Source organism: Arachis duranensis, chromosome 4, assembly GCF_000817695.3.
Source record: "Arachis duranensis cultivar V14167 chromosome 4, aradu.V14167.gnm2.J7QH, whole genome shotgun sequence".
Taxonomy (NCBI): Eukaryota; Viridiplantae; Streptophyta; class Magnoliopsida; order Fabales; family Fabaceae; genus Arachis; species Arachis duranensis.
This window is the reverse complement of record NC_029775.3, coordinates 2013510-2024726: the sequence shown is the minus strand read 5'-3', so window position 1 is coordinate 2024726 and position 11217 is coordinate 2013510. Positions and strand designations below refer to the sequence as shown.

Genomic DNA, 11217 nt, shown 5'->3' with positions numbered 1-11217 from the left:
ACTCTCTTATTATTTTAGAAGATTTGATTATAATTGAAATGATTTAATGTGTTTGTAAAATATTTTTTATGTTTTAGTTATTAATATAAAAGATTAAATGATAAATATATAGATGATAAAAATTTAAAATCAAATAAATTTTTATTTTACATAACTATTTCAAAATAAAATAATTTATTTTTGTCTAATTTTTTTATATAAAAAATATTGATCTTTTGTTAAAAATGAGATTATTTAGTGTAATTAGATGTGAATGAATTTTATAGGTGGAGAGTCAACACGCATCCTACGTGTTTGATACATTTTATGCACTTTCATAATACTGCAGTTCAAATATCAATATTCAACGAAAACACCGTCTTCGTCTCTGACAAAAATATTTTATTTGAAACACACCTTAATTAATAGGATCGAAGGCTCCACCAGAGCAATCAGAAGCTACAACCTCTCCAATGAGCTTGAACTCCTGCAGCTCCTTGAAGTTCAACCATGGCTTCACCCAAACCTTGGCTTCGTACAGTTTCTCCTTCTCAGCATCCATGGCCTCCAAGGTAATGTAGTAGAGCGTTCCAGACACTACTTGCTCCCTTGCATTTACTACCTTAATGAACTCTAGAACTGTATTCTGCACCACATTTTACGTGCAAACAAAATGATCACGAATTTTGTTAAGAAAGATTGTATAACACACACAGCTTTATCATCTTATTTATATTTATGTACAATATTATATTACAGAATAATAAATCAAAGTTCGTTATTTGTAATGTTTTGTAGTTATTTTTTTAGTATTGTTGTATTTGATTATTTTATACATATAACACTAAATAAACTTACAAAACAAATATGAATATTGGTTTATTTAATTTGTTGAATGATATACTCTGGGGTAATTTTGATGTTCGTATGCTAAAGTTAAAAGTGGTTGGATATATTTTTAACCATTCGTATGCAAAATTATAAGATCGATTAAGTAATATTGGTAACTTTATAATTGAAATATTTAATGATACGTATTAAATTTAATTAATTAAGAGTATTTATTAAGAAAATAATCTTTTTTAAATATAAATTTTTTTAATAATTATCACTTATTTAAAATAGATGACATGGATTAATGATAAGAGAATTTTTTTAATGATTGTTACCTATTTAAAATAATTGATATGGCAGGAGGAAAAGTAATTATATGGCATAAGGTTATTTCACAATATAATAATTTGTGTTAATTTTTATATAATAAAATAGATAGAAAAATAGATAGATAGATTTTAATTAGGTTTAATTATTTTATCGATTTTTATAGTTTTATTGAATTTTAATTAAGTTTTTATACACATTTTTCTTTTTAATTGAGTCCTTATATCATTTCAGATTTTGTAACTAAGTTCTTATTATGACAAAAATATTAAAATTAACGAAATGTTCTATTAAAATGTTAGGTATATTTATTTTGTTTAATAAAATATTCCATTAATTTTAATGTTTTGTTACGACATAAACTTAGTTATAAAATCTAATATAGTATAGAGACTCAATCGAAAAAAAAATTATAAAAATTTAATTAAAAATTCAGTAAAAATATACGGAGTAGAGATTTCTAATTATAAAACCTGAAACTTGAGCCGAAATTTACTTAGTATTTTATTTAACATTTTATTTGCAATTTTGGTAATGAGTAATTTTTGAAAAAAAAATAATCTTGACTAAATTATACCAAGTTATGCTACTAAACTATGTATCCTAATTTAATCTCTTCTTTTAAAACAAATTAAAATAATTTTATCCCATTTTTTTTAAGGAAAAATCAAAGTTCTACCAAATTAAACTCTTATAATTCAATCATTTCTTCAAAAGTTAAAAAATAAAATAAATACGAAAATAAAATGTACCAATTATGCAATTACAAGACAATGAAGGGAAGTAGAATAAAAAAAAATTAACCTCTTTCTTATTGTGCTCTTCAACAGCAAAACGACCAAGGCTCTCAGTCGTAGCACTATTCTGGCTTCCTTCCACTGTGCTGATCCCTCCCAACATTTTCTTGCTCTCTTTTTTCCTTTAATTTTGTGATGTACAACATGCAATGCTATATATATATATATATTTGGTCAAATTAGTTGCGCGTGGAAAATTAAAACTGTGTACGGCCTTAGTATTGGAATTTTTGGTTTATTTGGTAGAGTAGTCTCATTGTCTTCTGGTCTAAGTTAAACTTATGGAGAATGTTACTTTTTATATTAGAATTAGTGTACGAATTTGTAAACATCTATTCTATAATAAATTATTAGATTCACAGTTTTAATGCTTACTCTTTCTATCTGATTTCATTTTTCAAATTTGATAAATATTTTAAAATAAAAATTAGGTGTCTAGAATCTAAATATCACTATGCGTGTTAAGTATTGTTATCTACTATCCAAGAACTAGATCATGAGTTTTTGTCAAATGATAAATGTAATAGCCATGTCATGCACAACTAAATAAAAGAAGTATAGTTTGACATTAATCTTTATTTTAATTTTTCTCAATTTATTATGGCTTTTAGATCTCTCCCTTAAATATTTTATTATAGAATATAAACTCTAAACACTTTTTTTGTCTTTTTGTTATCCAATTGATGAAGACTAAATTTCTTGTCAAAATTAAGTTATTAATGGATAAAAATGAATTATTATAAGATATATTTTCTATTATTTATTATAAGCATATATCAATATATTATGCATTTGATAATCATTTGTTGATCATAAACTTGTACTCCCCGTCTTCCTTTTTTTCTCCTGGAAGTACCCTTAGCTTGTGCTTTCCAAATATTTACAACTTTATTTTTTAAAAATATTTGTTATCTATTATCCATTAGTATATATATCTGTGTGCGATGTATAAAGAATATTTATTTAATTTATTTTTTATTAATATTTTTAATTTTATTTTTTTTACTAATCTATTTAATTTGAATATATTTTATTATTTTATGTTATATTTTTGTATAAAACTTTTTTGAATAATTACTAAAATGATATAAATTTATATTGCATCTTCATATATGATTAATAAAATTCAATATGTTATAACGTATTGGTGTAATTATAAATAATATGACTAAAATAAGATTATTGTAAATTAAATAATACAAATACCTATATTATAATTTTTTTAAAATGGATAAATATGAAAAAATCAATTTAAAAATATCATCAATTATTTTTTAACCCTACTTATTATTCATAATTTATCCTATTTAAAAAAAATCTCCTACGTGACTATCTATATCGACCAGATCAATATAATAAAAGTTACGGTTTGATTTTTTTGTTGAATCTAACAAATTCAAATGAATAATATAAATTAATATGTCAAGATTTAAAATAACTAAAAACTTAAATATATTTTTAAAATTTTAAAAATATAAATATCTACAAACTAAAATATTACAAACTTATTTATTTATTTATTTTTGTGTTGGACTCTCCAAAAAAAAGTTCCAATTTTGCCCCTTATTGACACGAGTTACTCCATTAGATCATGTCAAATTCGAGAAAAAAATATTGAGTTTGGTGTTGAAGTTATATTCGAATTTCAATTTAGTCGTTAAAATTTTAATTATCTCAATTTAGAAGAGTATTTCATGTTTGGAAGAGTATCTCAAAGACTTTTGGTACTCTTAAAGATGTCTTCTCTTGGTGCGTTAAGTCGCTTAATCAATCTTTTTTGTTTGACAATTGGAGTATTGAGGGCCCAATTGCTCAAGATATCCCTTTTGTACATATATCTGAATCTGATTTAACTATTAGACATTTGAAAAGATGGTCAATAATGGAATCTCCATGATGTTTTCTCTAACATTCCAAAAAATGTCAAACATTGTTTGAATGCTTATAATCCGAATTTGAATGTTGGAGAGAGTTCGGGTTGGTCGTGGGTGTGGCATCTTTTAGATTCTACTCAGTTAGGAGTGGATACAATTGACTAGTCAAAAGAAAGTTTGACTAGAATGAACGTGATAATTGGTTGTGGTATGGGGACTACATATTCCTGATGTAACACCCTACCATACAGAGTCTTATGCTTAAGTCATAATTTAGAGATGGCAAGGTATTACGACCTCTAAAAATAAAAATTTAGTACGTATAGTAGTATGAATGATTGATTATAACTAGAAGCCTTTGTAGAAAAAGGGGTAAACAAAAATCGCAACTCGAATGCGCAACACTTCGATCGATAACGTAACGAACAAGGATAAACCAACGCGAGATTATATATACAAAGGTGTCAAAAACAGGAATATTAAGACTCAAAATCCGGCTGCGAAGATAACCGGTCTGAGCATAGCAATATATACATATGATAAAATAAGGAAAACCCCAAAGAAAACCCAAAGGGACACAAATACAGAAACTTATTCTCCAAAATCTCCCATAAGAGGAGTCATCACAGTTGTATTATTTAATGGAGATAAAAGTATCTAAGCAAAACATATAAACCAAAACAGTCTCGAGAACAAAGGATCTTCGCAAATCTAGAAGTCTCCAGCATGCCTCAGCGGGAAACCTCACGTCCTGCATCTGAAAAACCAAAAAATCCGCATGCGTGAGAACCAGAGGTCCACAGCATGGCAACAGCTTTCACATATATAATACATAATAATAGAGGAAAGCCGAAAAGGCAATCCTAGAACTTCCTCCAAATAATTCAAAGCTTATAAACAAGCTAAACCATAAAGGGCATCTGACTAAAGATTCTTCAGTCTAAAATAATACTTCCCTTTCCACTTCCTTCAAACCTCCCAACCACCAGCAGGAGTATAATATAGCAAACACAGATATATCAGACAAGAGATATACAAACAGGAACAAGTAAGACATTTAGACAAATAGCAGGTAATATGCAGTCAAATAGGCAATCTCAATCAATTCACATAGTATGCATATGATGAATGCCTGTCCCTAGTGGCTGATGATATCATTTGTCGGTTATAGAGCTAACCCAACAAGTCCTGGTGGCTAACCATTGGACTATCCCTCTGTCGTGTCTCCCCAACTCGAGTTATACTCAATATAAACTTGATCATAATCATGATCCATATCCATCACCCTCACTGGTGAATATTTACGGGGGTGAGCTCATCCGGGGCTTTCACAGTGCCCGGCCACCCTGGCGACATAGGGTCAAAAGAGCTTCGAGTCTCAACCTGGAGCACGTGGTGGCTAGCCACTGCTTCCTCCCAGGGAAACTCTCATCTCCAACAGTGGAAGTGCAACATTCACAATTCATTCAACAACGTATATGCATTTATACTTAGCCATAATCATTGCTCCGCCGTAACACGGCAATAATCTAGCCATCCGGCTCACGGTTAAATCCATAACCATCCAATTCATTAACAATTACGGCTCTACGGCCCATGGCATAACAAGCACTTCCACCACCATCCTCCGCATCTCACAAAATCATGCTTGATCCTCATTGATCATTCATTTTTCTCTTGCTTCACTCGCAAGTTACCACATTCCCGAGCTCCTTTTCTCATTGCTAGGCATATCATAATGATTTAAGACATAAATGGTGAGATCGGAGGCATAGAAGTATGAGATTTGGCTTTTAAAACTCAAAAATCAACTTTGGGATGAAAACAGGGCCACGCGTACGCACACTCCACGCGCACGCGTGGATGGCCACAAAACTCATCAGCGCGTATGCGTCATGCACGCTAACGCGTGGATTGAAAAATTGTCAAGCGACGCGCATGCGTCAGCCACGCGTACGCGTGGGTGTTCTCGTGCCCCAGGCACAAAACTGGCACAGTTCTGGCACAACTCTCTGGAAAATGGCTGGACATTGGGTGCAGCACATCGGCGCGCCCGCGCACACCATGCGCACGCGTAGATGGCGCTTTTTAGAAGAACAGCGCGTACGCGCCCAGTGCGCCTATGCGCGGGGGGGGGGTCATTCTGCTAAAAATTTTCTAAGTTAAAAGCTGCAGAATTCACAGATTCAACCCCCAATCTTCCAACGGACATGACTTTCTCATTTTAAATCGTTTTTCACCCGTTCTTCAAACGGCATGGACATCCCGGATCCAATTTTATTTCTAAATAGATTTGGCACAAAACAGAGATCCGTAGTCCAAGTTATGTCCCGTCAAAGTATGCCCAAAAACCATATTTTTCATACAAAACCACAAAAATGCCATTTTCAAAACAAGCCATTTTCAACTCTTTTCAAAATCAATCAAAACATGCCAATTTCATCCCTTTTCTTTGAAATCAATCAAAATATATCAAATTCAACATCAAGCCTCCTCAACTCACACATTGACACTTTACCACAATTCACCAAAATCACTATCCCATCATTTTAACCCACTTCACCCAAGTGGCTCAAACTCAAACACATTGACATATCATATACTCTTCCTCACGCCAATTTTCAACAACACCAATTTCAATAAATCATCATTGTACACAATCAATATCATACTCACCATCAACATGGTTCCACCCACAATTCAACCATAATCAATCATCAAGCATATATCACAACATGCATATTTCTCATACATCATACCATTAAGGCATCAATAATCATCATCACATATATGACCACATCATATATTTCAACAATTCAACAACATCAACAATTCAATGCCTATCTTTGGGCCTCTAGCCTAAGTATTTCCTTCAACATTATATATTAGATACGAGAAACCGAGACCATACCTTAGCCGATTTTCCAAGCTCAACCGGAGCACTTCCAAACCACTTTTTTCCTCAAGCTCTCAAGGCCTCAACACTTTCAAGAACAGATTTTTCACCGCAAATCCTTTTTCAAGCTTTTCAAAATCACCAATCAAGCTCCAATATTCATACATACACAACCTAAGCCACAATCATCATACCCATACACAACATCTCAATACCTAAACATCATAGAACAACAATTTACACTAGGGTTGAGAATCTTACCACACCCAAGGTCCAAGGAGACAAGATTAACCTTTTCCTTCAAGAGAGTTGGGTCCTATAACATCAAGGAGCCCGAAATCTCAATATTTTTGCTCATGAAACTCAAAATCAAAGTTGGAAATTCGAAGAGCAAAAAGTGGCTTACCTTAAGATTGATGGTATGGGTTTTGTAGAGCTCTCCACGATGAAAGCGTGGCCGTAAACGGTGCGGTAATTGGAGCTCTAGATCAAAAATTATGGTGGTTTGAAGATCAAGTGAGAGATAGAAGTTTGAGAGAGTATTCTTCTCCTCCCTCCACCATTTCAGCGCGTGTGTGTATCAAATGGGAAGAGAGAGTGCTGAAAACTAGGATTTTGGTTTAGTTTAGTTGGGCCAAGGGCCCACTTTGGATCCGGTTGGCCCGATTTGGCCCGTTCAGTCCAATCTTGGTCCGAATTCCACAAAATTGGTATCAAAATTCTCGTCTCAATATCCTCTATCATATTAAGCCATAAAAATCACATTTTTGGCTTTCTAGAATAAATTCTCATTTATGGGTTAATTAGCCGTTAATTAACCGGGTCTTACATTCTACCCACCTAATTAGAAATTTTGCCCACAAAATTCAAATGCAATTACCTGAGAATAAGTGCGGATAATCCGTTCGCATCTCCGACTCAAGTTCCCAAGTGTGTTCCTCAACACCACCTCGACTCCATGCCACTTTGACTAATGAAACCTCTTTTCCACACAACCGTTTGATACTAGTATCATCAATTCTGACTGGAGCCATTGGAAGCGTCAAATCTTCTCTTAACTGAACCGATTCAGGTTCTAATACATGACTAGCATCAGGAGTGTATTTCCGAAGCTGCGACACGTGAAATACATCCTGCAGGTTCGAAAGGTGTGGTGGTAGAGCCATCCGATACGCCACCGGTCCAACCCTCTCCAGGATCTGAAATGGACCAATATATCTAGGATTCAACTTCTTTGCCTTAATCGCCCTACCTACTCCTGTAGTTGGAGTAATCTTAAGGAAAACATGATCTCCTTCCTCAAATTCCAAGGGTTTTCGCCTCTGATCGGTGTAACTCTTCTGACGACTCTGCACCGTAAGCATCCTATCTCAGATTTTCTTGACTTGTTCAGTGGTCTCAGCTATCATCTCCGGCCCCAACAAGCCTTTCTCTCCAGCTTCATACCAACATAGTGGAGATTGACATTTCCTCCCATACAAGGCCTCATACGGAGTCATTCCGATGCTCGCATGGTAACTATTATTGTATGCAAACTCCACTAACGGCATATACCGATCCCAACTCGCCGGTTGGTCCAAAACACACGCTCTCAACATATCCTCTAGTGTTTAGATCGTCCTCTCGGATTGACCATCTGTTTGAGGATGGTAAGCCGTGCTCAAGCTTAGTCGGGTTCCAAAAGTTTTCTGAAATGCACCCCAAAACCTTGAAGTGAAACAAGGATCTCTATAAGAGATTATAGTAGCAGGTACACCATGAAGTCTCACAATCTCCTTTATGTATAACCGTGCTAGCTCCTCAAGGGTGTAAGTCATCCGAATGGGTAAAAAGTGAGCTGACTTCGTCAGTCGGTCCACAATCACCCAGATAGCATCAAAACCAGCCCTAGTCCTTGGCAATCCTGACACAAAGTTTATTGCAATACTTTCCCACTTCCATTGTGGAATCTCTAAAGGTTGCAACATCCCGGCAGGTTTTTGATGTTCAATCTTTACCTTTTGACAAGTTAAGCATCTTGAAACATATTCCGCCACATCATTTTTCATACCCGGCCACCAAAACTTCGCCTTTAAATCATGGTACATCTTAGTACTTCCTGGGTGAATGGAGAATCCTCTTTTGTGTGCCTCTTTTAAAATATCCTGCCTCAAAGTGCCAACATCCGGCACAATGATCCTACCCTTGAATCTCCATAACCCATCTTTTTCTTCCGACACTCTCCACTATTTTCCTTACTCAATCGCCGGTAACACCTTCCATAACGCTTCATCCTTTTGATGAGCCTTTAGGAGTTCGGACTTAAAGTCACTTGAGATTTCTAATCGGCTCAAACACAAAGTTCCGGATACTTCTCGAGTACCAATTTTCAGACTCTCGAATCCCTTGAGCAACTTCTCCTCTTGAAACATCATCCAAGCCACATATAACGACTTCCGACTTAACGCATCCGCCACTACATTTGCCTTTCCCGGATGGTAATTCAACTCAAAGTCGTAGTCCTTCAATAATTCCATCCACCTCCTCTGCCTCATATTAAGCTCTTTCTGATCAAAGAGGTACTTCAAACTCTTATGATCAGATAAAACTTGGAACTTAACCCCATAGAGGTAATGCCTCCACACCTTTAGCGCAAACACGACCGCAGCAAGTTCCAAATTGTGCGTAGGATAATTAACTTCATGCGGTCTCAACTGCCGTGAGGCATACGCCACCACATTATGATGCTGCATCAGCACGCACCCTAGACCCTTCAATGAGGCATCAAAGTACACCTCAAATGGCTCGTTCGGCTCAGGTAACATTAACACAGGTGCAGTGGTCAACTTTTTCTTCAAAGTCTGAAAGCTCTCCTCGCATTCAGGAGTCCAAACAAACGGAGTGTCTTTGCGGGTTAACTTTGTCATTGGCAAAGCTATCTGTGAAAAGCCCTTGATAAACCTTTGGTAATAGCCAGCTAAGCCCAGAAAACTTCTTATCTCTGTTACGGTGGTTGGTTGCTTCCAATCCATCACAGCCTCCACATTAGTTGGATCTACGGCTATTTCCTTTTTACTCACCACGTGGCCCAAAAACTTCACCTCACTCTTCCAAAACTCACACTTAGACAGTTTTGCATAGAGTTCCTTCTCCTTTAGAATCTGCAACACGGTCCTCAAGTGTTCCGCATGCTCTTCTTCAGTCTTGGAGTAAATCAGTATGTCATCAATGAAAACAACAACGAATTTATCTAGAAGCAGACAGAAAACTCTATTCATATAATCCATGAATACTGCTGGAGCATTTGTCAACCCAAAAGACATTACAGTGTACTCGTAATGATCATATCGAGTCCTAAAAGCGGTCTTAGGGATATCCTCACCCCTCACCCTTATCTGATGATAACCGGATCGCAAATCGATCTTGGAGAAAACTCCAGCTCCTTGTAACTGATCCATGAGATCATTAATTCTCGGCAATGGGTACTTATTCTTTATTGTGACCTTGTTCAACTGCCTGTAATCTACACAGAGTCGCATACTCCCATCTTTCTTCTTTACCAGTAACACTGGAGCACTCCATGGAGAGACACTTGGTCGGATAAAATTCTTACCCAACAAATCCTCTAACTGAGACTTTAGCTCATCCATCTCTAACGGTGACATCCTATAAGGAGCACTTGAGATTGGTCCCGCCCTAGGCACCAACTCAATAGCAAACTCAACCTCTCGGTTAGGTGGAAACTCATTAATATCATCGGAAAACACTTCCAGAAACTCACACACTACCAGAATCTGATCCAACCTTTGATCATCACCCGAAACACCCGCGGTTAACAACAGGATACCCTGACATTCGGTTCCGGAACAGTTTACCATCATCGAATTCAAGTAATAATTATTCACCACGACGGCCCTTCTATATCTCCCGGCATAAAGTACACCGACTTTGTAGAACAATCCAGCAGGACATGGTTCTCAGATAACCAGTCCAATCCCAAGATAAGATCAAGACCGATCATCGGCAAGCAGACTAAATTATGAACAAAATCGCGCTGCTTGAACCTAAACAAAACTTTCAGGCATCCTAGCCTAGTTACCATGGCTTCATGGGTAGCATTATACACTTTTAGGTCATAACCTAATGTTACAATATTCAATCCTAACTCATGGGCTTTCTCAAATGCAATGAATGAATGTGATGCTCCCAAATCAAATAAAGCATTTAAAGTTTGACCAGCCATTTCACAGTTACCTCGAATGAGTGTCTCGGATCCCTCGACACCTATAACTGAGGTGGTGAACACCCGACCAGTCTGTTGTGCTTTCCCAACACCTTGTTTCTGTTTCTCCAGATAGTTGGCGGCTTTATGCCCCGCCTTTCCACAATTGTAGCACAAGCCCCACCCGGCCTTGCACGGGGTTCCCGGATGGTGACTCCCACACCTAGTGCAAGCTTGCTCATTCTGAGGCTGCTTCCCATACCTTTTCCCTTGGGAGTTGTTGTTATTGGGCCTCCTGAAAGAGCTTCC

At 35.9% G+C, this 11217-nt stretch overlaps 1 protein-coding gene across 1 annotated transcript in view; it reads right to left on the bottom strand.

Moving 5' to 3' along the window:
* LOC107482808 (cysteine proteinase inhibitor-like) overlaps positions 1-2076 on the bottom strand; it is a 3458-nt gene extending 1382 nt beyond the window's left edge. Inside the window, exons 1-2 of the mRNA XM_052261145.1 lie at positions 1945-2076; positions 397-625 (exon numbers count right to left, since the gene is read on the bottom strand). Coding sequence (XP_052117105.1) covers positions 398-625; positions 1945-2040 — 324 coding nt within the window. The 5' untranslated portion in view covers positions 2041-2076 and the 3' untranslated portion in view covers position 397. The remainder of the gene's footprint in view (positions 1-396; positions 626-1944) is intronic.
* Between the last annotated feature and the right edge of the window lie 9141 nt (positions 2077-11217).